Source organism: Alternaria arbusti (assembly GCF_024043155.1).
Source record: "Alternaria arbusti strain BMP 1465 chromosome Unknown scaffold_3, whole genome shotgun sequence".
Taxonomy (NCBI): domain Eukaryota; kingdom Fungi; phylum Ascomycota; class Dothideomycetes; order Pleosporales; family Pleosporaceae; genus Alternaria; species Alternaria arbusti.
The window spans coordinates 2474184-2500723 of NW_026249943.1; the positions used below are offsets into that span (position 1 = coordinate 2474184).

The window sequence follows — 26540 nt, forward strand, 5'->3', positions numbered from 1 at the left end:
CTTGCGTTAAATTGTTAGATATGTCGACAGATGGCAACGGTTACTGGTAGAACATTCGAGTCTCTGTCGTCCCGAGCGATACGTCCATGAATTTCCCGAAGAAAGAATTGCAAAGAATGCACTCGATATTGCTGGACGGGAATCTGCAGAATGCGATGCTTGATCGCAGGTTTCGATGATGAGAAACTGAGGCACGATGATTGGTCGAACGTCTCCAAGTACCTTGAGACCAGTACACACAGGGGTGGCGCACGTGAGAACGGGTTCCAGCACTCTGTACTTGGGTAGCGCGTTCGACACTTGACGACGGAGTGTGCAGTGCTCCGGTGTAAGCAAGCAGGCAGCAAGCAACCTTCAAGAAGCGACCTCCCAGAACGTATCGCGGTCGCCGAATTCCAAATGATCGAATAGTGCTAGAATCAAAAGTCGAGAAAATCCAAGCTGAGGCGTGCACTGATTCGATGATTTCTGGTGTCGCGACTCCGTGATGTTGAGCGCGTTGTCCGTAGATGCAGCGTCATACATCCTGGTTGAGTGACAAGTGGACGTGTCATTCGACAAGCGGCGCGTAAGATCTGATACAGTAAATCAGACGCGTTTGGCGGCGGCTTTGCAAGTGGGCGAAAACGGGAGCAAAAACTGTTCGAGACAAGCCTAAATCGAGACTGAAAACCGAAGCTCCACCTCAATCATGCTAGTCCGGAGTAGTAGCGTGAAGTGGTGGACGTAAAGGCGTGGGCGCGTCTCCGATGACGACAAGGCCGTCGCGGTGGCTGGTTGGGCGTCGTTGTTCCATAGCCTCTTTGCTATCGCCCCACGCTATGGAGCAGAATCAGTTTGTCAAGCGCAAACGCGTCGCAAGATTCTGTCGCAACGTGGTGGTGGACGCGACTTCGGAGCTGTGCCGCTGCTTGGTGGGGAAGACGCGGCCGGGCATGCCGCCGAAAATCCCGTGCTTTGCGTGACATGCCAGGCGGGTCATCCCTTGAGCAGAAATTATCAGATGCACCACAGCAGTCTACCCCTGACCTGACTTCACGTCGCCGCTAGCCCAGCCCTACAAGAGCTGCTAGGGATGCACGCTGCACGCGTCCGTCAGGCTGTCACCCGACTGCCTGCTGTGAACTCACCTGCCGCAACCCGATGACAGAGTATATATGGTAGGCCTTTCACATGCGGCCTCTCCAGATGCTCAGACAGTCGCTGGTTGTCGCTGCCCTTCTGGTGCATGAACATGTTGCAGGGCGGCCATCTATGACCATGCCAAGACTCTAATTTAGTCCTGCGCTCCTACCACGTCTTCCGTGTTGGCCATGGATGTGACATCAACAACGCTGAATTATCAACATCGCCTCCATGGCATCCTCGCTCATTCCAGTACACAGTCGCAAGTTTATCGTTGCATCTCTCGCTCGCTAATGCTCATCTGAGCAGCAGCCGAGCACTGCACACCCGCAATCGCATTGCGTCACGCCAGGCGCGCGCCACAATGCCCGACTATCGCGACGATGACAGCTCCGAGAGCCAACCCCTTCTGGATTCCGAAGAAAGTGAAATTGAGGATGAGCCCTCTGTCCGCCACAGTACGCAATGGGAAAGGCATGTAGAACCGTCGTTAGCGACGGTTCAGCCTCAGGCTTTTGAAGGTCCCACCGTCTTTCGTCAACGATTCATCCGCCAAATCCTTGGCTTGAACAAAACCTCCTATTTCGCACTCTACAGGCAGTTGGATGATGTTGGCTCCAAGCTGATTCTGGTTTTGGGCATCGTAACTGCGATTCTGGCTGGGCTGCCACTTCCTCTGATAGGTGTCGTGCTTGGGCGCATTATCAACAACTTCCCACCCAACCCAGACGAGCTGAAGCATCTCTTGTTCCGTCTGATGTCAGTCGCAGTCGGGTATTTTGTCATTACCTGGGCTTGGGCGGTTTGCTGGGCTGTCATAGGAGAACGCGTGAGTAGGAAAACAAGAGAAAGACTTTTGCATCGTGCTTTAGGCATGGACATGACCTACTATGGTGCGTAGATGCCCGAGAAATGCCTCGCATAGACTATGTATTGACTCGATTTGCCTTTCGTAGACACCGTCTCGCCTGATCTTTCTAGCATTCTCACAGAGAAGACACAGACCATTCAACTCGGTACCTCGGAGAAGGTGGGCCTCTTCATCGCATCCATAAGCTACTTCATCTCCGCATTCACTGTGGGTTTTATGCTAAACGCAAAACTTACCGGAGTAATGTAATTATCATCATCGCCGTCATGTCAAGAGAGAATCGTTAACATAGCTACATAGGTTCGTTACGGTTATACCTTCAATGGCATTCGTTGTCTATTTCGGTACTAAACAAGTTTCCGATCTCGCCAAGCAGGCTGCACAATACACCGAGAAAGCTGCCTCGGTCGCTGAGAGTGCTATCCGCGCAGTACAGATCGTGCAGGCGTTTGGCCTGTTCGAGCAGCTTAGCGAGGAACACGTTCATCACCTTCGATCTGCCCTGCGGGTTGGAATCCGAAAGAGCGTTGCGGGAGCTGTCATGCTTGGCTCGGTTTACTTCGTTGCATATGCGACCAACGCACTTGCTTTCTGGTATGGTGATCGCTTAAGAGACGGCAGCGCTGAGGCTGGTACCATCTATGCAGTCGTCTTCCTCATACTAGACGCTTCTTTCGTCGTCGGGTCATTCGGTCCATTCATTCAGACATTTGCAATGGCCGCCGCTGCTGGGGCTGCGGTAATGGATGTTCTCGATCATCCCACATCCGATATCGATGTCTATTCCCCAAAGGGAAAGCCGGCGGACAGGACACATTTCGAACAGGATCTGGTGCTTTCATCGGTGTCATTTGTATACCCAGCTCGTCCTACTGTGCGAATCCTCGACAGTATCAATTTACGCATCAAGCCTGGGCAAGTCACGGGTCTAGTCGGACCGTCCGGCTCGGGAAAGGTAATCATCAACTTTCGACTAGCACAAACCATTGGCTAACCTCACTTCTTCTTAGTCTACTATTGCATCCCTGCTTTTGAGGCTCTACGATCCAACTTATGGCGCCGTAAACCTCGGCAACGACAACTTGAAGTCATTCAACGTCCACAGCCTGCGGACACACATCGCACTCGTCACTCAAAATCCGGTTCTCTTCACTGGAACAATACTGGATAATATCAAGCATGGTATCCCAAGTGCCGAAAGAGAACAATTGACTGAAGACGAGATTCTTGCTCGGTGTGAGGCGGCGGCGACAGAGGCATACTGTGATTTCCTAGACCGACTTCCTGAGGGCATACACACAAAAATCAGTTCCGGACCCCAGTCTCAACTTTCCGGAGGCCAAAAGCAACGTATAACCCTCGCGCGTGCGCTTGTGGGTAACCCGTCCCTGCTTTTACTGGACGAATTCACAAGTGCCATGGATGGTACAAGCGAAGCGATCGTTTTGGAAAACCTACGTCGTTCTTCAGCCAACGCCAACCGAACCACCGTCATAATTGCACATCGTCTGGCAACTGTTCGAGATGCTGATCGTATCATCGTCATGAAAGACGGAAGTGTAGAAGAAGACGGGCGCCATCAAGATCTTCTCAAAAAGAACGGCATCTACGCAGAGCTTATCAAAGCACAACAATTCGAAAAAGGGCGGCCTTCAGCAACTTCATCGATTCGATCTGCTGCCAGCTCTACGCACAAAGAGCATGGAGAGTCTTCAGGCGACTCGAACAATGCCTCCCGGCCGATTTCAGCATCACAAACCGACGCGCCAAAGATGAGTGCTTTGACATTAATTGGCAGATCGTTGGCATTGAGTCGCCGTGAAACGCCAGCTATAATTGTCGGTTTGATCTCCTCCGTCTTCAGTGGTGGAGTCATTATCGGAGAGGCGCTCATCTTTGGCAACTTGGTTGAACTCTTGAATGATACGTCCGGCTCGGACGATCTCACGAGGAGAATATCTTTCTACTGTATGCTTTTCTTCGGACTGGCAATCATCGCTCTAACTTCACACTCTTTCGGCAAAACTGCTTTCGGCATGGTCTCCGAAAACCTTACCTTACGAGTCCGAGATTTATCTTTCCGAACTATCTTGCAACAAGACATTGCCTGGTTCTCTAAGCCTGGTCATTCTCATCACGCTTTAATGTCGCGTCTGAACTCTGATAGCGGCAGCATTAGTGGTCTATCTGGTGTCATACTCGGAACCGTCTTCTCCATTGCGACGTCTGTTCTTGGCGGAATTGTTCTGGCCCATATTGTGGCCTGGAAAATCGCCATTGTTCTACTGGCGGCTGTACCTGTCATGCTTCTAGCTGGATTCCTGCGCCTTCGTATCTTGGCTATGGCCGAAGAGCATCATCAGACGGCTTACAACGACGCTGCAGCCCTCGCTTCCGAAGCCACTTCTTCTATGCAGATCGTTGCAGTTTTTGGCTTGGAATCGCACTTCCTGGATGGTTACCGAGAAGCAATCAGAAAGCCATACGAGGAGCACCTCAGGTTCAGCGTGCTTGGCAACATCTTACTCGCCTTTTCACTCTCGGTCACATATTTCGTCTACTCTTTGGCGTACTGGTGGTAAGTATATATGTTGATGCCGCTTCCATCAGCCAAATGCTAATTGATGCGACAGGGGGTCTAAACAAGTGCGCAACGGTAACTATAGTCAACGAGAGTTCTTCATTGTACTCCCTGCGCTTCTTTTTTCTGCACAATCCGCAGGTCAGCTCTTCAGCTTGGCACCCGAAATAACTCGGGCCAAGGCCGCAGCGCAGAATGTATTCTCTCTACATGACGAGAAGCCGTCGATCATCACAGATCTGAGGCCTTTGGAATCCGCTACCACCACTGCATCCAATGGTAGCGCTTTGTTATCTGGCCCTTCAGCATCGTATGGAACATTTGGAGTGCGTGGAGAACTGGAGTTCCGTAACGTCAGTCTCTACTATGAGAGTCGGCCTAACGTTCTCGCCTTGAACAACGTCTCATTTCAGATTCGCCAGGGCGAAAACGTAGCCTTTGTCGGCCGTTCCGGTAAGTCAACGAGATCGCCGCACGATAAGTACTGACTTCGTCACCAGGCGCTGGAAAGTCGAGTACGATTCATCTGATAGAGAGATTCTTCGATCCAAATGCTGGACAAGTGTACCTCGATGGGCAAGACATACGCCAAGAACCCGTTCGAAACCATCGTGCTCGCCTAGCACTTGTGGTAAGTTACCTACTCTCGTCCATATTAATACACACTTTACTCTGTTAAACGCCAATCGAATGTGGTAGCTCTTCATGGGGCGCGTTTTATATGAAGATGGCTGACACCCAGCAGGAGCAGGAGCCAGATCTCTTTCCAGGTTCCGTCAAGTTCAATATTGGACTGGGCGCTCGGCCAGGTACCGCAGTCGCCGATGATGATATACAACGGGTGGCCAAAGAATGCGAGCTTCACGACTTCATCATGAGCCTTCCAGAGGGCTACAACACGGAAGTCGGTGCACATGGCTCCAAACTCTCGGGTGGTCAGCGCCAACGCCTTGCTATCGCCCGAGCTCTCATACGTGATCCCGAGATCCTACTTCTCGATGAAGCGACATCGCAGCTGGACGCCAATACCGAGCGCGACATCCGAACGGCTATCGCCGCTGCCTCCAAAGGGCGAACTACTATCATGATAGCACATCGATTAGCGAGTGTGCAATATGCAGATCGCATCTTCGTGTTTGATGGTGGTCGTATCGTTGAGCAGGGCAGACACGATGAGCTCGTAGCCATGGGAGGCATTTATGCTGCCATGGTCGCAACACAGGAGCTGGATTAGGTGCACATCTATACACTTTGTCGAGCTTTCGTTTCGCAGTCCCCTCGGACCGGTTTTTCTCTTCGATGCGTGTTGTTCAGGCGACTGGCGCGTTGTAATATGCGTATGTACCAGTACTCTCATGTTTTGACCATCTATCGGAGCACCCCTCGCATTTCGAAGGCGTTGAACAATGTTTGTTCCTGTACCATCATAGTTCCTTTCATAATTAATTAATGCTTCATGCGTCAAGCATGGCACATGATTTTGTTCCTCAACCTGCCTAGTTCGCGCTGGTGCATCCCCTTCAGTATATGTTGCCGCGTTTGCATGCTAACGAAATGGCATGCTCACAGTGGGCCCTAAGATGGAACAGCGACAGATGCATTTATCCAAATGAGCTCACTGTTCCGAAGACTAGCCGGTGCAATCTTTTCGTTCCACAGCTATTCACAAAGTCAACGCTTCTGCCCTGCTCATGTCCCGTTCTTCTTACCGCATATAGCTCTCAGCGATGAGAGGGCGACTTGACCAGCGGAACAAGGCGTCTTCGAGCGCCTCGTTCGTCATCAGCTTGCTTCACTATGCGCTAGTACGACGCGCTTCTGGACCTTGGAATGATCGGCGGATGCGGCGTGCTAACCGAGCCTAGTAGCAACGCCGGAACATGCAGTTGATGGTGGTGTCGTTGGGCGTGCACCAGTAAGACCGAGGCCGCTCCGAACTCGCAAGAAATCTCTTCATCTAATCTGATGGATTGATTCATTTCCATCTGATAAGTTTTACTCCGCCAAGCGCGCATGTTACCCACGACCCCACGGAGACTATACTCGATCGCGTCGCTCGACGCAACTACAGGACAAGTGCTGCGGGGCACGTCTGAAAATTTTGCCTCCGTCATACGCTTTACCAGTGCCGAAAAAGCTGTTGCTCGACGGGCTATGCTCCGTCATCTTATCAGATGGCGCGTCCGAAGATCAGTGACATGGGGGTTGTGCTGCCATCACCTGCTTAGCGAACCACACATGGTGACACTAGGTTGGAACGGACCGTCAGGGTCTGCTCTTACGAAGTGACATCGGACCATTCTCTGACGAGCATCGCGGCCGCTACCGATCGACATGGATGGGCTACACGCAAGAACGGATCCTGGGCACGGCCATGGTCAAGGTACAACTCATGGCCGCCGTCGTGGACCTTCTCCCATAACCTGACGACGGTAGCTACGTTGACCATCCAGCGTCTTGTAACCTTACAATTGAGCGATCAAATAGGTACGTTGCTGTCATCAGTCTTTTCGTCTTGTTCATCTGCGTCAAGTGTAGACGTCATTGTTTATCACATGAATCCGCTGACTGTCGGCTTTCCACTTACAGCTCCGCGACTCAAGCTTCTTGACGCCTGATTGCCCAGTTCTAAAAGAACCCAATTCGAAGCGTTGGTGACAGTTGTCAGTGTACGTAGTCCCGCCAACAGTTGCGCACAGCGCGACACGAGCTCGCGTAATGTGTGCCAGCAATACTAACAGAAGAAGGGTACCTCGTAGTGACAACCCGGGAATATATCGCAGATATGAGTCCTCACGCCGAAATGTCGTCGAGCACGTCCGAAGGGCCAGCCCCAGCCGTTCAACGAGCTTTCAACGGTTTCCTGACCGAGAACCTCAATGAAAGCCATCTCCCCACGATTGAAAACCGTTCACACCTCCGATACACTGCAGAAGATGAACTGCACGACCTTATATGTGTCGGTTTTGGTCCAGCGTCACTAGCCATTGGTGTGGCTCTGCATGATGCTCTGGATGGGACTGATCCTTCCTTGGTGGATGTTGCGGGCCTACAAAGCAGACCACCAAAAGTCGCGTTTCTCGAGAAGCAGTCGCAATTCGCGTGGCACGCTGGCATGCTTCTACCGGGTGCGAAGATGCAAATCACATTCATGAAGGACATGGCCACTATGCGAAACCCGAGAAGTGAATTCACCTTCATCAACTATCTGCACCAGAAGGACCGCTTAGTCGAGTTCGCAAACCTGAACACCTTCCTACCAGCTCGTGTGGAGTACGAGGACTACATGAAGTGGTGCGCTAGCTGGTTCGAAGAGGTGGTAGCATACAGCCAAGAAGTCATCAAGGTCATGCCTGAGAAGTCGCCAAATGGCGAGATAACCACATTCACAGTCGTCTCGCGCAACACCCTGACAGGACGCATCGAGTCGCGGAGAACCAAGCATGTCGTCATCGCTGCGGGTGGAAGACCCAACATTCCTGCGCCATTCCCGACAAACCATCCCAAGGTTGTCCACTCGTCAAAGTTCTCATACATCTCGAAGGAGATCTTGAAGGATCACAGCGCACCTTACAGTGTGGCAGTAGTCGGGAACGGCCAGAGTGCCGCTGAGATCTTTGACTTCCTACACGCAAACTACCCAAACTCGCGAACACGGATGCTGATCAAGGGCGGAGCCCTGCGACCAAGCGACGACTCACCATTGTAAGTGAGAAATGACTGTTGCCGAACTGCCTCGCTAATATACCAGTGTCAACGAAATCTTCAACCCGTCGCGAACAGACTGCACATACGCGCGCGCCCCTAAGCTTCGCGCAACTACGCTGCTCGAAGACAAGGGCACAAACTACGGCGTCGTCCGCCTTCCGCTTCTCGAACACATCTACGAGACGCTTTACCTACAGCGCATCCGTCATGGTAACTCGCCCGCTGAGGAAGAGAACTGGCCGCACAGGATCATGCCATACCGTCGCGTCATCGATGTGACCGACTCCCCAGTTCGGCGGGGTGGTGTACGCCTTCAGGTACAAGACACCAGTCCATTATACTTCTCGGAGTGTGCGGGTGCCCAAGAAAGGCAGGAGACATTGGATGTCGATGCCGTCTTTGTTGCGACTGGATACCACAGGGACCTGCACGAGACGCTGCTCAAGGACGCAAGGCACCTCATGCCCGGTGGAGAGCTAGAGGGTGCCAAGTGGCAGGTGCAGAGGGACTACAAGATCAACTTCACCGAGAAGAGTGTTGGTGACGATGCTGGTGTTTGGCTGCAGGGCTGTTGTGAGACTACGCACGGTGTAAGTACTGCCTGGGCATGTTGCGAAGAGGAAGATGTGCTAATTATGGTGACAGTTGAGTGATACCCTTCTTTCGGTGCTTGCGACGCGTGGAGGTGAGATGGTGAGGAGCATCTTTGAGAGGCCTGCCACGTGGGACAACGGCGACGTGTTGGGCGGGTATGAGATGCGCGAGTAATGGATGGTTCGTCGGTGGATTCCATGTAACTAGGCACACTCCTCTTTCAGCTGCACATACTACTATGACGTCTTTGCCCACGCCAGCTTTTCGCCCAGCCATGTCCAATTTCGTTTGTCGTTCCAATTGCACATGTCGCTTGCACTTGCTGCGGTCCGCGGCGGGTGTTGTGAGGGAAAAAAGCAACGCTTATTTGAATTTGATATCGGTGCCTAGGGCATCCAGGGTCGCGCCTGCCTGTTTGAGGACCCTGAAGAAGGAGGCAGCCCAAAGAAGCTGCAGTCGACACAACGTGAAGCTGCGCGGCGACCGTCGTGTGCCTGCTGTATGCGTGATAATAATGAACAAAACGACAGAGAAAGGCAGCTGCAGCCCGCACAGTGAATGACGGCAGTCACCCCACGATGATGGGCGCGAGGAGGCTGGCCGCTTTGGTCGCTAGCGCAACCAAGGAAAGAGCCCAATTCCATGGATGTTGCAATGGCGCCGACATCAGCGCTACGCTGACCTTGAAGCCATCCTTTCCCTCTGCCTGTGCATATTCCCCTCTGCGCTTCCCGTCCGCGCATTTCTTCCCTGCGGCTGCTCCAGGCCCTGCTGCGACAGCGTACAGCCGCTGACCACGTAACACCACCCCGCAACCGCCAAACGCTCCAAGCCCGTCACCCCGAGTCCCGTACGGCCACAACAAGCGCGCTCCCCTCGAGCCCACACCTCTTGCAACCACGACTCCAGCACTGCGCCGCAGTCACCGTCCGCCGTAGCTCCATCCTCTCCATCAGCGGGCGCGTATCCTCGGCATGCAACACCGGCAGTGAGGACTGATTGGCGTCTCTATCCGCGACACCGTCGCTCTACACCCTTAGCCCTCGCTGCTCCCGGTTGCCATGGAACCACAGTGGACTGCCTACTCGGAGGCACCGGGTAATCGCTACTCGCACAGCATGGCCCCGTCTCCGCACGCCTCGCGGGACGCCAGCGTGTCTTCGCAGGTCAAGCCGGACCCCTACGCAACGCCGTCACGACAGAATTCAATGCCTTTGCAATCGCCTGGCGGCACTGCTAGCCGAGGCCCCGAGTACAACGACGGCGATGGCGATGTTCCCATGGAGGATGCATACAAGCCGCGGCTGAACATGGCGCGCCCTACGCAACAGCAGAGGCAATCGCAGCAGTTCCTCCAGCAAGAGGAGAGTGCCGCCGCCCGCAGATACTCGCCCATGAACCTTTCACCTACCTCGCCCTACTCGGGCGGTGCGCAGCAGGGCGGACAGAACTACACCAGCTTTACCCCTCAGGCCCAAGCGCAGACGCAAGCCAGCCGGCAGAGCCCGACGCGCAACAATCCCTATATGTCGCCGCCCAACAACTACTACTCTCCGCCATGTAGGTTCAGCCTGTGCTTGGATATTCACATGCCTTGACCCCCAGTACTGACAGTCTCGCTTTAGCCTCCCGACCGCATGCGCCTCAACTGCCGCCTCTACAGTCCAACATGAGCCCCGAGAGTTTCTACCCGCAATCTGCGACGGCGCAATTGAACGCGGTATACAACAGAGACGCTCGATCGCCGCGCGCCTCCTCCAGCTCAAACCCTCCACAGCTGCCTCCGCCAGGCCGAGGGCCAGTACCAAAATTCGAAAAGTGTGTCAACACTGCCGATTTGCAACCTAAGATCAATGCCCAGCCGCCCTTTCGTCGCGCAAATCCTGAGGGTGGCTTTATTAGCGTAAGTCGAACAGTGTGGGTGACAACTTCCATACTAACAGAACGTCTAGCCCCTACAAGCGCTCACTGCCCACCTGCCAATGACCTACAAGCTGTGCAACGGCGGCTTCAACTACCAATCGTCGCGCAACCCTCGCCGAGTCCTCACGAAGCCGAGCAAGGGCGTCAAGAACGACGGATACGACAACGAGGACAGTGATTACATACTCTACGTAAACGACATTCTTGGGTCAGAGGAATCAGGGCACAAGAACCGCTATCTGATTCTAGATGTGCTAGGTCAGGGTACCTTTGGGCAGGTTGTCAAGTGCCAGAACTTGAAGACACAGGAGGTTGTTGCGGTCAAGGTTATCAAGAACCGGACAGCATACTTCAACCAGAGTATGATGGAAGTGTCGGTGCTTGATTTGGTCAGTATTCACCTACAAAGACGCAGGACGGCTCTAACACGGCGCAGTTGAACAAGCAAATGGACAAGAACGATGATCATCACCTTCTGCGGCTGAAAGACACCTTCATCCACAGGCAACATCTGTGTCTGGTCTTCGAGTTGCTCAGCGTCAACTTGTACGAGCTGATCAAACAAAATCAGTTCCGTGGACTGTCCACAACCCTGGTGCGCGTGTTCGCACAGCAGCTGATCAATGGTCTCGCATTGCTTGGAAAGGCAAAGCTGATACATTGCGACTTGAAGCCCGAGAACATCCTGTTGAAGAAGTACGTAACATGTCTGACATTTGCGCGCGTCCACTGACCTGTTGCTAGCCTCGAGAGCCCAATCATCAAAATCATCGATTTCGGTTCCGCATGCGACGAACGCCAGACCGTGTACACGTACATCCAATCGCGATTCTACCGATCACCCGAAGTTCTGCTTGGTCTGCCGTATTCAGCAGCGATCGACATGTGGTCATTGGGTTGCATTGTTGTCGAGTTATTCCTCGGTCTGCCTCTGTTCCCAGGCTCGTCTGAGTACAACCAAGTGTCAAGGATAACGGAGATGCTGGGGCTACCACCGCATTGGATGCTCGAAATGGGCAAGCAATCAGGAGAGTTCTACGAGAAGTCGCAGGATGAGTATGGTCGCAAGCAATATCGGCTGAAGTCAATGGAGCAGTACTCACGGGAACATGGCACGAAGGAGCAGCCCAGCAAGAAGTACTTCTCTGCCACAACCCTGCCCGACATAATTAAGAATTATCCCATGCCGCGGAAGAACATGAAGCCAAACGAGATCGAGCGAGGTAAGCAGGCCAACAGACTGTGTCACCTTCACGGCTAACATCTCATAGAAATGGCCAACCGAGCGGCCTTTATCGACTTTGCACAGGGACTGCTGAATCTCAACCCACTAGAACGTTGGACCCCTGCGCAGGCCAAGTTACATCCGTTCATAACCCAGGCCAAGTTCACTGGTCCATTCGTACCTCCCATGACTCTAAAGTCTGGCTCAAGCAGGTCGCCTGCCCCCGGTGTTCAGGAGCAGCAACGATACGAGGGCATGAGCAGACAGCGACAGCAGCAGCAACAACAGGCCGTCGCGCAACAGCAACAAGCGCAAGCAGCCCAGCATGCTGCGTATGCGAACATGCAGATGAACCAGTATGCCGCTGCACAAAGCCCGCAGGCTCAGCAAAACCCCTACAACATGTACGGCCCGAACCACCAGGGCGCTCCTCCACCATATCCTGCACAGACAGCACAATACGGTCAGCCGATGAATATGATGCAGCCACAACAGCCACGGCAATACAACCAGCCCCAGAACCTGTATGCCCAAGCTACCACCCGCGCTGGGCGGCAGCGAGCAACGACGATGGATCAACAGCAGTCGGGACAATCAGGTATCCCCCCTGCCCTTCAGAGGGTCATGAGCCACCTCGATCCCAACGCGCCTGTTCGTCTGCAACCATCACCGGCATACTACCCACCGCCACCTGATGGTGCCCCTGAAAGCGCGAGCAGCGCCGCCAGGAGAAGGGGGTCAAGGGCAGGCAATTCAAACCGCAACCAGAACTTTGTGCGAAACTTGGAAGACCGGACGCTTGAAGAAGGTTTTATGGGTCAGAATCATTGGCAGTGACGGGATGGCTTCGACGAGTAGTTCTCATATTACGAAAACAACCCTCTGCACCACGTAGAGATGCGACGGTGGATGAGTCGCGGCGTTCTGAGTTCTCCTTGATGCACGTTTCCCTCGGAGTGCTTCCGTCAGTATCGTTGCCCAAGACTGAGATAGGCAACATGTCGCTATCGACAGGTGGAGCAGGACTCGGATGACCGCGCAGGCCGCACATGTTCCCCACGATCTGCTCAAATTGTACCACGCTCTGACGATGCACAGCGCCCTCAACTGGCTTCTGACAGGCTCTCTGCTGGGCCAGATTGATGACTCACGGCCTGCACTGGGAGTCACTGAACGAGAGAAGCTGGGTCTTGATTGAATGGTACATAACGGGGCGGACCAGATGCATGTTCAACAGCTTGGCTGGGGTCGCTAGATGTCGAGCCATGACTCGAACGTCCTCAGCAGTCGGGGAAGCGGTGGATGGCAGCACATGTACTTTTATTAGCATTCTCATAAACCTGTTTGGCTGTGTCCATGGCCACAAAAGCATGTGTATACTTTCAGCTGCGATGCTCGTGATGGGGTCGGAGGATGAATGAGCTCGGTGGAGGCTGACTGTGCTATTGAATAACTAGTAGTGAACGCAAGCAATGAATGTCGAATACCAACGCTTTAGACGTGGTGCAAACTTCAGTGGTTAGAGTGACTGCCCTAGCGTATGGTGGTGAAGGCGTTCGCGTCTGCTTAGGGTTAGGCGCGGGGCACACAGTCATGGCTTGGCGCTGGCTCGAAATTCGGCTCCGGAAAGTTCAACCAAGGCGGCAGTGACTCTGGTCAACCCACACGGCGCCCGCCACACATATTACCCTCGACCCCTCCGGCAAATCCCTACTCTCGAGCACTGCAACCATGGCGTCGCGATTCTTTGCCGCCAGCGACAGCTCCTCGGACGAGTCCAGCGAGGAGGAGCTCTACTCCAACGACGAGGAGTCTGAGCAGGAAGACAGCGACAAGGACTCGGACGAGGAATCCGATGACGACGACTCGTCCGACTCTGGATCCGAAACCGGAGCCAACCGCTTCTTGAAGGACGCCTCGAGCGACAGCGACAGCGACGACGAGGATGTGAACAAGGTGCTGAAGAGTGCCAAGGACAAGCGCTTCGACGAGCTCGAGGCGACCATCCGGCTCATTGAGAACGCGCAGAAGATCAACGACTGGGCTGTCATTTCCGAACGTACGTCCAATTCCGAAGTGGCTCTGGGCATGGCATAGAACACGGTGGCGGGGTACACAAACAGTGCTGACATGCGTTATACAGAGTTCGACAAGCTCATCCGCCAGGTGCCTACTCTGACCAAGCAGAACGATGGCAAGGTCCCCAAGCTGTACATCCAGGCCGTTGCCGACCTCGAGACGGTTGTCCTCGAGACCCACGAGAAGCAGAAGGTCACACCCAAGAAGATGAACGCTGTCAACGGCCGCGGTTTCAACGCTGTCCGCCAGAAAATCAAGAAGCACAACCGCGACTTTGAGAAAGACATCAACGCCTACCGGGAGAACAAGGAGGATTTTATGCGCGAGGAGGAGGAAGTTGTTCAAGCACCCAAGGAAAAGAAGAAGAAGAACAAGATCCCTCAGCTCGGCACCGAGGTCGTCGAGGAGGCCACTGACGACGGCTTCATCACAGTCGGAGCTGGTGGCAAGGCCGTCCTGTACACGGCTGAGGGTATTCTCAAGCACTTGCGCGCCATTGTCGAGCAGCGTGGTCGCAAGAACTCGGACAAGCTGGAGCACATCCGGACACTGGAGAAGTTGTTCGACGTCGCCGTCAATGACTACCAAAAGGTCCGCGTTCTTTTGACCCTCATCTCGACGCGCTTCGATTTGACGTCTGGTACTGCCAGCCACATGCACCAAGATCAGTGGAAGCTGTGAGTACCTTTGGCCTGACATGTTTGCCATTTGCTAACATAACGCAGGGCCGACCAGGAATTCGGAAAGCTCCTTGAGATTCTTGAGAACAGCAACGAGATTGTTGTCATCGAGAACGCCGAGGAGTGGGAGGACGACGAGAAGCTGCCCACCATCACACCCGGCGAGATCTTCCGCATCCCAGGAAGCGTCGTCTCTTTCGTTGAGAGGCTCGACGACGAACTCACCCGCTCGCTGCAGCACATCGACCCACACACTTCCGAGTACATTGAACGGTTGACCGACGAGGCTCTGCTGTACGCTCAGCTGGTGCGCACCCTGGTATACGTTGAGAGCATGAAGAAGAACCCAAGCCTAGAACTTCCACAAGAGCCATTGAACCGCATTGTTATGCGGAGATTGGAACACGTCTACTTCAAGGTAAGAAACATGCCGTTTTCTGCTTTCTATGCTAACGTCCATAGCCCTCCCAAGTCATCACTATCCTTGAGAACAACGTCTGGAAGGCCATCCCAGAGAGCCTTGACTCAGAGATCACCCCCCGCGCCATCTCCAACGACACCGCCTCCCTCGTACAAACTCTATGCACATACCTCTTCCAGAACAGTGAGGGCATCATCCGCGCTCGCGCCATGCTGTGCCAGATCTACTTCCTGTCTCTGCACGACCAGTACTACAAGGCTCGCGATATGATGCTCATGTCGCATTTGCAAGAGACCATCAGCAACTTTGACGTCAACACACAGATTCTCTTCAACCGCGCGCTGGTCCAAGTCGGTCTCTGCGCGTTCCGTGCCGGTCTTGTCTACGAGGCACAAACCTCGCTGCAGGAGATCTGCGGTAGCAACAGGCAGAAGGAGCTGCTCGCACAAGGTCTGCAAATGCAGCGATACTCCCAGATCTCGCCCGAGCAGGAGCGTCTTGAGCGTCAACGGCAACTTCCTTTCCACATGCACATCAACCTTGAGCTGCTAGAGTGCGTCTACCTGACCTGCTCCATGTTGCTCGAGATTCCTCTTCTCGCACAGCTTGGCTCCTCGCCAGACCTGAGGAAGCGAGTCATCAGCAAGACCTACCGCCGTCTCTTAGAGTACCATGAGCGTCAGATCTTCACTGGTCCTCCTGAGAACACCCGCGACCACGTCATGCAGGCGTCCAAGGCACTGTCTGCTGGTGAATGGAAGAAGGCAGCTGAGTTCATCAACTCGATCAAGATCTGGGAGCTCATGGCCGACTCGGAGAAGATCAAGGAGATGCTTTCCTCGCAAATCCAGGAAGAGGGCCTCAGGACATATCTCTTCACATACGCACCTTTCTACGACACTCTGTCCATCACCACACTGGCGGGTATGTTCGAGCTGTCGGAGCGCAAGGTCTCCGCAGTCGTCTCCAAGATGATTTCACACGAGGAGCTTGCTGCCGCGCTTGATCAAGTCAACTCCGCCATCATCTTCAGGAAGGGTGTTGAGCTGTCAAGACTACAGACCCTCGCGCTCAGCCTGTCAGACAAGGCATCCGGTCTCATCGAGTCGAACGAGAAGACACTGGAGCAACGCACACAAGGAACCGCCAACGCCTTTGAGAGGCAAGGTGGACGTGGCGGTCGCGGTGGCCGAGGAGGCGGCCGTGGTGGTGGTGGTCGCGGCGGAGGTGGACCACGGGGCGGAAGGAATCAACAGTTCACTGGCGGTGCTTTGGGACGTGCGATCCAGGCTTAGACGTAGATACCTCGTCTTCTAGGAGGCAACGTAGGGTCATGGGCGGCGAATACGGTTTTGTCGGACTACACCTTTGGTAGCTCCGTGGTAATGCGAATGCTTTTCAGCTAGATCATGAGAGCGAACGCAGGAATGAAAAGTACGCAAAAAGTACATTATGTTCGTGGCCGCGTAGTCTTTGACTGCCTTGATGGTTGATGGGTGTGGGAACAAAATGTATATGATTGCAATTCTGACAGTTCCCAACACACTTTGATTTGACTCTGTGTAGCCATCCATTCTTTGAGTTCGTTGGAGTCTCTAAATGTAAGGCGATGAAGTGGAAATTTGCCTTGGTACAATTGCGCTCCATCGGGTGTCTTGGGTAGTTTGCTGAAACACACGTCAATCAACATGGCTTTGCATAGCGAACTACATATTTTGGAGGGAGTAGAGTGAGGGCGAGAATGTGATAAGGAGTCTTTCGTATCTTCTGCGAAAGTGTTCAAGAGCACATGAACGATATGTCAACTTACGGGCTCCACGTGCTGTATAGATCTTAGCACGTATAACTTGAGTTCAAAAGCAGCTAATGAATAACCCTACACGCTGCTTCTTGCGTCTCTGGATCAAGTAGATGCGGTAAAGGTAGGATCGTTGAGCAGCAACATTCGCCTGTCTCTTTGAGCGGTATATCTGGCGAGCAAAAGTTGTCTAAGCAAAAAGAATAAAAAGCTGGACACCCACACTCCCGAATAAAGGTGTTCTAGATGCGAGACGTCTATGGGGGCAAAAAGATATGGACGGGCGGGTGATCTGACAATTCTGTTAGCAACTGTGCTCGAACTCGTTGAATTCACTGTCTTACCGAAACCCGGACCTTCCGCAATTGTTTTCAGGTCTTCTGCACTAAGACTAGCGCGAAGAACTTGCAAAGCGGACCTTTTCATTGGTCAGTTTGAGGCATGTAAGAGTGTATAGGGTGGTTACTAACGCTCTACCACTGAGCCACACGCCCTGGAGTCTTGAAGACTGGTGTTGATGGAGATTTGTGGAATTAGAGCGTATCCATTGTTGGGTAGAAGCGGGGATGAGCCCCTCACCGTACGACAAACTAACCAACCGAAGAACAACTCCTCTTCTAACCAGTGGCCCAAAGGTGGGGCTGTTGGAATGTGGAATCCGAATGGTATCCGATTGTTGGCCGAACCATACGTTTGTATGGAGTCAAACTGGGGATAGAGATCTTGAACATTGAAGACGACACGATAGCAACTGTTTGAGCGACGAGCCATGATGTATTGCGAGCATAAAAACAGTAGTAAATGACTTTGTAAATGTATATTGCTTTAGATCTTGTTAGCCTTCGCTCTGGTAAGGACGTCGACTATAACGCATCTTTCCACTTTCTTTTCCTCAAGACAATAGCCTAGAAACACCAGTACCCCATACTTATTGCGCATTATGTCCATACTGCGAGCTTCGATGTCGTCGTCGTCCCATCACACGTGCCAGGGGAACGACGGAGTTACCGGCCCGCCAAGACCCTGTCGATCCATCGCAGACACGCGACTTGAGAACACGAGACGAAACCACATGGCAGCCGCAGCCCTCCACATCGGTGAACCATGAAGCTACGAATAGCCTCTGCATGGCACACCCTCGCGGTTCTGCTTCTGCTGGGCGGAGCAGCCCAGGCCTCAATGGGTGACAGACTGCCCGATTTCAAGGACTGTGTTCAGGTACGTGTAGATGGAGTTGCGCTTTGGCTGGAGACATGTGCAAAGAGAATGCGCCTTCACCGACTTGAGACATGTAACTGACAGTACGTCGACAGGTGTGTAAAGAAGCCAATTGCGGTCCTGATGGCACGTCAATACGTACGATACACCCCAAATACCCTCCTACACGCCTGCCTACTCACACGCGCAGCCTTCCACCGCCGCCTGCTCCTCTGGGACTGTCCCTCAGAATGCGACTACACGTGCCAACACATCATAACCACCCAACGCCTCGCGCGCGACCCTCCCTACATGCAGCCCATCTACCAATTCCACGGCAAATGGCCCTTCCACCGCTTCATGGGCATGCAAGAGCCGTTTAGCGTCATCTTCTCCCTCTTCAACTACCTCGCGCACGACTGGGGCATGTCGCAGCTCCGCGACAAGATTCCCGCGTCGTACCCGCTGCGGAAATACTACCTGTGGTTTGGCTACGTGGGCCTGGCGAGCTGGACGTTCAGCATGATATTCCATACCAGAGACTTTGGGGTCACGGAGAAGCTGGACTACTTCGCTGCGGGCGCGAACGTTCTGTACGGGCTGTACTATGCGCCTATCAGAGTATTCCGACTCGACAGGAAGGAGCCGAGGAAACAGAGCTTGCTGAGGCTCTGGACAGGACTGTGCATTACGTTGTATACGTTGCATGTCTTGTACCTCTCGCTCTGGTCCTGGGATTACACGTACAACATGGCTGCCAATGTCGCTGTTGGTATCGTGTCCAACCTGCTCTGGAGCGGCTTCAGTTACGTTCAGTATCAGAAGATTGGGAGGACCTGGGCTGTCTGGCCGGGCCTGTGTGTTGCCTGGATCATCTTGGCTATGAGCCTGGAGTTGTTGGACTTCCCGCCTTGGATGGGCATGGTTGATGCGCACAGCCTGTGGCATCTGGGTACGGTTTTGCCGACCGTTTTGTGGTACAAGTGAGTTGGAATCTCATGTCAATAATTGTTCAAAGCTAATAGCTTCCAGCTTCCTCATCAGAGACGCTCAGGAAGACATTGCAGGTACGCGCCTCAAGGATTGATGGACGCGCTCGCTTCCCGACGAGACCACCATCCGCCCGCTGTCAATGGCTCCGTCGCTTACCATACTCGTTTCCAGGAAAACTGCCTACTGCTGGTTATAACGCTGGTGCTTGGAAGGACAAGAGCTAGTTTCACCCTGGACAGTCGCATCGAGGGTGTTCAGACAGGCCACAACAATAAAAACACCGCGTCCTTCTGTGGGCTCACATTACTGTGTACATGGATAATGGGACGACAGTTCCAAAGGGGAAACCCCAGAGACCATGGACGCTCTGTCGTGAAGCTCGTAAAATCATGATATAGAATATTTGTACCAGCCGGTACCCCAGCGCAAACGCCCAGGACTAGCCGTCGCGGTGACTGCGATAATGAAAAGCCCAGTAATCTGACATGAAGCGAAAGTCGTCAACCCTGCTCTCGAATTCCACATCTACTCATCGGGAATCTGCAAAGGTCCCTGATTCCACTCACCGCCTTCCAATCCTAAGATGTATTAGCAAGACTACAGCATTGGATCAGGAGGCAAGCCCAGCATACCTCGCGTGAAAGCCGTAATATCATCGCCTTCCGTCTGATAAAAGACATACAGGCTGTCCCACACCGTCTCCTCCCCACGCTTCTCAGCAAATGCAGTGACAGTGAGATGTGTACCCCCAAGCCCAAGCACTGGGCCGGCGGGATTAGTAATAGCAAACGTCTCGTTTGCGAGGAACGTCGTGTTCTCGGCTTGGTACGTAACGTTGTATCCTCTGATACTTCGATCCGCCATTTGTGCGTAAAAGTATGTTGTGTAGCCCAGCGACGTGATGGGATACACGTCCTGTATGGTGCCTATGGTGGCGTTTTGCCACGAGTTGATGGGATGGGTTTCTGTGGACGTGAGGTTTTCATTCGTGTCTTTCCACCAGAACTCGACGTCGTTGTCCTTGTTGTTCAGCATGGCGTAGGATGTGGAGCCAGCACCCCAGCTGTAGCAGCCGACGCCGCCATGGCCATTGAAACCAGACCATTTATCAGTCGCGATCCAGGTTTCCTCCGCTTGGCCACTGTACCAAGCATATTGCTGAAACGTCGATTCGTCGATGGCGTACCAGATGTTCTGTTTTAATGATGATGGTGTCAGCGTATCAACTCAAGGCACTCTACAAACATGGAACTTACCATGCCCTTTCGTCCTGTAAATGGGACTGTGTTATTTAGATCAGAAGCGGTGGGGAATTCTGTAAAGTCAGTGTCACCATAGAAGTCACCCTTCCAGCACGCCTGCAGCCCAGTGGTCGGCGAGTCGAATGCTTTGAGGTTGAGGTCGCTGAGTGGTCCGGGCTCCCAGATGTCGGTGACGTTGGTTTGCGTCAGTTGCTTGACTGTGTTGTTCTTGTCAATGTAGAAGATGTGGAACTACTCGTAGTTAGTACATCTACTCGAGAAGAAGACTAAGAAGGGGTCAAAGTCAGTTTCAGAGTACTCACAAATTGGGTTTCATTGATGGCGAACGCGACCGCGGATATGGGCGATGCGTCCTTTGCATCACTGGCCACAGTCTGAGCTTTGGTTCCACCGATCCATTGCCTGTCTGTGGTGTATTGCATGAAACGGATGTCGCCTGTATGATGCTGGAAGTAAAGCGTGAAGATCCGTCGTTGGCCTTTATTCCACGACTCTCCAGCTAGAGCGATACCAGTGCCGTCTGGGAGGAAGTAGGTATAAAGTTAGTGTGCATTTCACATTCACCTTGCAGATATGTACTCACTGAATACACCCTTTTTTGACAAGTATTCGGCGTTGAGAGAGCCGCCAATGCATGACTCAGGGTTATCGCGACAGAACGGATGAACAACGTCCTTATGTCTGCGTTGCGTCAGCGTACGAGTGCATGAAGAAGTACACTTGTTGAAGCTTACGACTCCTTCTTCCTTAGACCCAAGCCCAGACCGAGTCCCAAACCAAGAACGATGAGTGCAAGAACACCGAGCCCGATGAGGATGAAGAACAGGCGCTTCTTCATGCCGCATCTCCGATCGTCTTTAGGTGGCACTGGTGGAGGGGCAGCTTCATGGTAGCTCTCATACGATTCGACATGCTCTTTGAAACCGTACGGCCGGATATTTGGAGACGTGATGGTAGTGCCTCCATGCGATGAAGGTGACATTGGTCGGCCTCCATGAGGGTAGTGACTAAACTGGCCGGGCACTCTGCAGATCCGCGGATGAAGTCAATGTACGTATCACAAGTAGGTATTACAGGGCACATACACTTGAGGTCCGGAGAAGTCTGGAGTAGGCGTACCTATTGGGTCGAGTGTGCTGTACGGAGTCTCTTTCTCGGTCGAATACCTGCTACAGCGTTAGATCATGGGCCAAGAAGCGGACGTGCGGTGTGATGAATACATTGGAAAGACAATGGAAAAGATCAGACTTACCCTTCTTTGTATGCCTCATAGTTCTGCGGCTGTGGAGACTGGTGGTACTCTTGTTCATATGGTAGTGGGGGTGAGACTGCTGGCGAGGTGTTCGAGTTGGGGTAGGGTTGTGAAGAACCATCGACTGGGTATATCTGATTGTGTTCCTGGAAGTGTGAAGGTGGGCTCCACTGGCTATCGGCATAGCTTTGGGGACTGCTCATGTCCTCGCGGTATTCTTCACGTCGATCCATTTTGCCTGATAGAAGGTACTAGGTATGAAGGGTGGATCGCAATCTTGACGGAACAGCGAGTTCACTAGCTTTGAGCCTGGCCGGGTGGACAAGAGACATGGTCCAAATGCAGCTGCGCCTCTAGGAAATGCAAGAGGAGTGCTGACGGGTAGGGTCAGGGTAGCATGCATACCTGAGTGCGCCTGAGTGCTTCTGGGTCGTGGATCATCCGGACATAGTTTAGGGTATGTCTACCACACAACAGTAAGCACAGCAGTTAGCATGTACCTAGCAATGGCAAGGACCAATTGGGGTTCGTGAGGCTTGCTGTCAGCACCACCGCATCCAGAGTTCATTCAGCGAACACATTATCATTCGTTGGATACTAGTTATGGTTCGATCGCGCGCATAGTAATGCGAATGGAGCCGAGCATTTGATTCTATTCAGCCGCTGAAAGTCTACCTAAGTACCGTAAGCACTCCATAGTCCAAAGGATTCAATAAGAAAATGATTGTACAGTACTGCTCTCACGACAGACCTGTATCGCATGATACATCCGCCCATCTGTTTCGATGGCGAGAATATAACCTTCTCGCCGGAGATGCAGCTTTGTGGCTTTCGGTAGCAGCCAAAGTTCAGCCCTGGACTAGGGTCGGGCTGAAAGCAGAACTAATATTAGGTTCGTGATTTGCTGGGTCCAGTCATGCTCCATACCATCTCGCTTGGCCCGGAAAAGCCGAGAATCTGTCAGCTGGAGGAGACAAAATCGTTCGTTCGTTATACAGGTGTGGTGGGTCAGACGGCGAGGTCTTCCTCTAAATTGCAGCGTCGTGCGGGAGCGTCCGGTAACCCCGCAAACCAACCTCCAGAACCTGGTGTCGCATTGTAGCAGTGGGTAGAGGAGTATGCACTCAACCGATGTGCAAAGCTATGAATCTCACCGAGGAAGCCAATATCCGAGGGCTCACTGACTAATCTGAAGGCCGCTGTGACTGGTTGGGCATGTGTACGTACCCAGATACACAACGTTGCGGCTGTTCGGAAAGTCTGCGCTGCGCGCTCGAACTATATTTCGGGCTGAGCTCATCGTAGTAGGCTTGAGTTCCACGAGGTGTGGTGACTCAATGACAGACCAGGCTCACCGGTTGGTGCACAACATGTGTGATTTGATCGTCTGGTGGAGAGCCGACCTAGCGATGCTGGCCCTGTCAACTTGAATGCTATCAGCAACGTACGACATTATTTGCGCACCAAAACGGATACGATAAGGAATGTGGGGCATGAAAGCAATTACAGAGGAGGAGCGCGGCTCCAGTCGTACGCTGTGTCTCTATCCGGATGTTTTTTTCTGTAGCCTCATTGAGGGCATCATGTGTCCGAGCGTGCTTCTGAAAGTCGCCGACGACTGTGAAGCCGGAGACTTCTTGCAAGCCAGCGCAAATCCAATGGGGTGCTCATGGAGCATTCAGTGGAATATGACTTGTATAAAGTACGCTTCGCGAAGCACACAGCAAGGCGCAGCATCACGTTGTGTCGCGAGACCTTTGAGCAATATGTCAGCTCAACACCACGAGAAGGACACAGGGTGAGTTGCACCATCCGCAGACGCTGCAGTAATGCATCAGCTAAAAGCGTGTCAGGCAGGTGTCAGACTGGTTTGAAGAGCGCCCAATAAACAAGGCCAGCCGTCAACAAATTGCTCGTGTAATTGTCGATGGGATCGCTTTTGTAGGCATCGACTGGGCTAAGCCTCCGGGTGGCACAGGAACGGGCAAGGCAGTGCACATGCTGGACTATGCGTGCGGGCCCGGGTTCATGGTAAGTTCTAGCTGTACGAAGTGCATGTGAGACATATACTGACTTCGTACCTCCCTGCAGAGCAAAGTTCGTACACTTGCGTACAATACGCAGGTCCCTCGTTGATCGTAAATCAGATATTCGGACCATACGTATCTTCCATACACGCAGTTGATGTATCTCCTGCCATGATTGAGAAGTACATCAACAACATAGACACATTCGGCCTTACACGCGAAAAGATTGCAGGCACGGTCGGCAACTTGCTGTCAGACCCGATCGAGCCTTCTTCGCTCGACAGCGAAGAGTATAGAGATTTCGACCTCATCGCAGTCGCCGCAGCTTTGCACCATTTTCCCTCTGCAAAGGACGCTCTCTGGCTCTTAGGGCAGAGGCTGAAGCCTGGAGGCGTCCTTCTCATTCAGGATCTGTACAGCTACGTTGTAAGCGAAGCTGCTCAAGAGGCAGGCAAAGCGAAATATCCGCAACAGAAGGAAAGTGACATGGCATCGATGATGCAGGAGGCTGGGTTGGTCGATTTCCGCTTTGAGGTGCTGCAGGGAAACTTCGAGATTGAGCTACCAAGCGAGGAGGTGGGCCAGATTCAGTGCTTCATGGCGAGGGCTGCGAGGCCGCTGAGCTAGACCTAGGAATATTTGATACCATAGGCGTTGTTGCAGTAGTTTTGTATGCGAATCCCATACCTAGGTAGTTATGTCTTGTCTGGTGATCAAGCTATTCGTGAGTCTGAGGTGGTGTGGCGTATGTGTGGCTGAGGAACTCAGCGACAGGATGATGCGCTAATCTGCACTAGCGCGAACCAAATGAGTCAGGGGGTCATGACGAAACGCCCGCACCGTCCATTCGATAGTGTCGAGCCCAGCCCACGAAAGCTGACCCTTTCACACCCACACGCCCCTACGCCCCTACCCACACTGAAGACGCGATATTACTCGCGATCGACAGTGAAGCCCAGCAGAGAGCCGCCTCACAAGTCATTCATAGCAGACGCGTCTGCCCCGCCTTCGTCCTCACAGCAGCCGCCCTCCCCCACATCCGCACCCGACGCCGGCCCAAGTCGACGGCAACCCCCGCGCGACACATCGCGAAATTTCCACTCCACCCAGCAAAGCGATAGGAATGGATTATATCTGCCCGAGAATCATGGCCTTTTTCTGGTACTCCAATCTCCCCAAGATCGCGAAGTTGGGCGACGACGTCCGCACTGGTCACCGCGTCTGAGCGCGACACTGCCACTCCGAACATCTCTATACACCTATAGCCTCCTGGCGTAGACGTCAGACACTGAGGGAGAGCGTTTCAAGCGGAAACGCAGCGACAGTCGCGCTCACAAGTTGCAACTTGTGACAAAGGACGTCCAACCGATCCGAAACACTCTTCGCCTTCAACCTTCACAGCGCGCGCACAAACATCACGACCGTGCTTGCAGCAGTGAACGAACAGAGGCTCGTCCAAAAGACATCTGCGCAACCGAGAGTTTCCCTGGTACCAGCGGTCACATTCCCCGCAAACGAACCGCTCAACCGTGGTAGTGCTGCACCCGTGACTTTCCTCAGGGACCACCTGGACACGCACTACATCTGTCGGACGAGACTGTGAACACTCCTAGCATACACAGCAACAGCAGTCAATCTCCATCGCCCCGCGACACGTCTACGGCACCACAAGTCCTGCTCTCTACCTGCAGGTCACTGACCTGCCCTTACCACGCAACACACGACGCCACCATGGCTTGCACCAAGATACCCGCGAGCGTCATCATGCCGCCCCGCGAGCTGAAGCAGTACAAGCGATGGCAATGTCTGCACACGAATACTAGGCCAGCTGAGCAAGGCTACATCCCCACAGCACGCGAATATGAAGACTTCCACCAGTGGTTGAAACGACAAGACTCTGGATACTTCTCAGACCCATTTGACGACATCTCCGGTCACATTACCCACGGACGTTCTTTGGAAACGTCATCCTCCTTCGAATCGCCAGTCGCATCGATATGTCAGCATCCTATGCACCCTGTAGCAGCCGGCCAGCTACAATCACGATGTCCCGTCTGTATCATCGACCTGCACATCAGATACATGAATGTATTGTCAGAGGCTCTCGAAAGCGCAGGCGGTTGCGCGCCATCTTGTACACTCACCAGCTCAGAACACCAACACACCGTTTACAGCGCCTGGTGCAAGGGGAAGATCGGCACACTCAAGGAGCTATCGAGACTTGAGCTCATGGCCGAAGAAGAAGCTTCATGGTCTGCGCAGCATCCAGAGGTCGCGCACGAAGACGTGCGAACCGCAGCGAAGGCCGTGGAGCTATACTGGTCAGAGACTACGGGTTGCTTAGAAAAGCGACCGCGATCGAACAAACAGGCTGCAGTTATCTTTGCCCCGGACACCGATTTCGAGCCCGGACGACCCAATCCGTACTTCCATAGGCGATCGCCGCGCTACGAGCCTGGGAAACACACAGTTGTTGAGGCAGGGGAACAAGAAGATGATGTCTCAGAGGATTCGGAAGACTACTCTCACGGAAAGATACATCATGTCGGCTCAACAGACGAGTCAAGCAACATTACTTCGCGGTCTGAGGCAGAGGAGTCACAAGCCGTCCTTGACTCAACCTGCGAGATCGAGGAGGATGATGGAGACAGTGACTGGGAAGATGTTGACTCTGACGAGGACAACTCTGACTGCGAAAGCGAATTCAGTGACAGTGACTGCGCATACTTCGAGATTGAGGAAGAAGCGAGCTTCATCGTCTTTGGCGACGACTGAGCTGATCCACAGCGATCTACCTCATACAC

At 53.2% G+C, this 26540-nt stretch overlaps 8 protein-coding genes across 8 annotated transcripts; 7 read left to right on the plus strand and 1 right to left on the minus strand.

Annotated features, from left to right (window-relative positions):
- Window positions 1–1489: 1489 nt before the first annotated feature.
- Window positions 1490–5811, plus strand: J4E86_003515 (uncharacterized protein; the record flags this gene model as incomplete). Its single annotated transcript, XM_051444068.1, has 7 exons — window positions 1490–2018; window positions 2082–2241; window positions 2297–2951; window positions 3007–4574; window positions 4630–5030; window positions 5078–5208; window positions 5323–5811. The coding sequence occupies 7 exons, from the start codon at window positions 1490–1492 to the stop codon at window positions 5809–5811; spliced, it is 3933 nt and encodes a 1310-aa protein (XP_051305563.1).
- A 1569-nt stretch (window positions 5812–7380) lies between these two features.
- Window positions 7381–9053, plus strand: SIDA2 (L-ornithine N(5)-monooxygenase; the record flags this gene model as incomplete). Its single annotated transcript, XM_051444069.1, has 3 exons — window positions 7381–8282; window positions 8329–8875; window positions 8931–9053. The coding sequence occupies 3 exons, from the start codon at window positions 7381–7383 to the stop codon at window positions 9051–9053; spliced, it is 1572 nt and encodes a 523-aa protein (XP_051305564.1).
- An 887-nt stretch (window positions 9054–9940) lies between these two features.
- J4E86_003517 (uncharacterized protein) lies at window positions 9941–12864 on the plus strand (the record flags this gene model as incomplete). The annotated part of the gene is made up of 6 exons (XM_051444070.1): window positions 9941–10439; window positions 10505–10782; window positions 10832–11191; window positions 11239–11498; window positions 11547–12025; window positions 12074–12864. 6 exons carry the CDS (start codon window positions 9941–9943, stop codon window positions 12862–12864), a joined length of 2667 nt encoding a protein of 888 aa, XP_051305565.1.
- An 894-nt stretch (window positions 12865–13758) lies between these two features.
- On the plus strand, window positions 13759–16502 carry NIP1 (Translation initiation factor 3 subunit c; the record flags this gene model as incomplete). Its single annotated transcript, XM_051444071.1, has 4 exons — window positions 13759–14086; window positions 14171–14783; window positions 14832–15204; window positions 15249–16502. The coding sequence occupies 4 exons, from the start codon at window positions 13759–13761 to the stop codon at window positions 16500–16502; spliced, it is 2568 nt and encodes an 855-aa protein (XP_051305566.1).
- Window positions 16503–18514: 2012 nt separating this feature from the next.
- J4E86_003519 (uncharacterized protein) lies at window positions 18515–19289 on the plus strand (the record flags this gene model as incomplete). Its single annotated transcript, XM_051444072.1, has 2 exons — window positions 18515–19185; window positions 19235–19289. The coding sequence occupies 2 exons, from the start codon at window positions 18515–18517 to the stop codon at window positions 19287–19289; spliced, it is 726 nt and encodes a 241-aa protein (XP_051305567.1).
- A 431-nt stretch (window positions 19290–19720) lies between these two features.
- Window positions 19721–21942, minus strand: J4E86_003520 (uncharacterized protein; the record flags this gene model as incomplete). Its single annotated transcript, XM_051444073.1, has 8 exons — window positions 19721–19773; window positions 19828–20389; window positions 20452–20688; window positions 20760–20977; window positions 21041–21138; window positions 21192–21482; window positions 21543–21623; window positions 21710–21942. The coding sequence occupies 8 exons, from the start codon at window positions 21940–21942 to the stop codon at window positions 19721–19723; spliced, it is 1773 nt and encodes a 590-aa protein (XP_051305568.1).
- Window positions 21943–23475: 1533 nt separating this feature from the next.
- J4E86_003521 (uncharacterized protein) lies at window positions 23476–24363 on the plus strand (the record flags this gene model as incomplete). Its single annotated transcript, XM_051444074.1, has 3 exons — window positions 23476–23507; window positions 23563–23740; window positions 23857–24363. 3 exons carry the CDS (start codon window positions 23476–23478, stop codon window positions 24361–24363), a joined length of 717 nt encoding a protein of 238 aa, XP_051305569.1.
- A 1104-nt stretch (window positions 24364–25467) lies between these two features.
- J4E86_003522 (uncharacterized protein) lies at window positions 25468–26511 on the plus strand (the record flags this gene model as incomplete). The annotated part of the gene is made up of 1 exon (XM_051444075.1): window positions 25468–26511. One exon carries the CDS (start codon window positions 25468–25470, stop codon window positions 26509–26511), a length of 1044 nt encoding a protein of 347 aa, XP_051305570.1.
- Window positions 26512–26540: the final 29 nt, after the last annotated feature.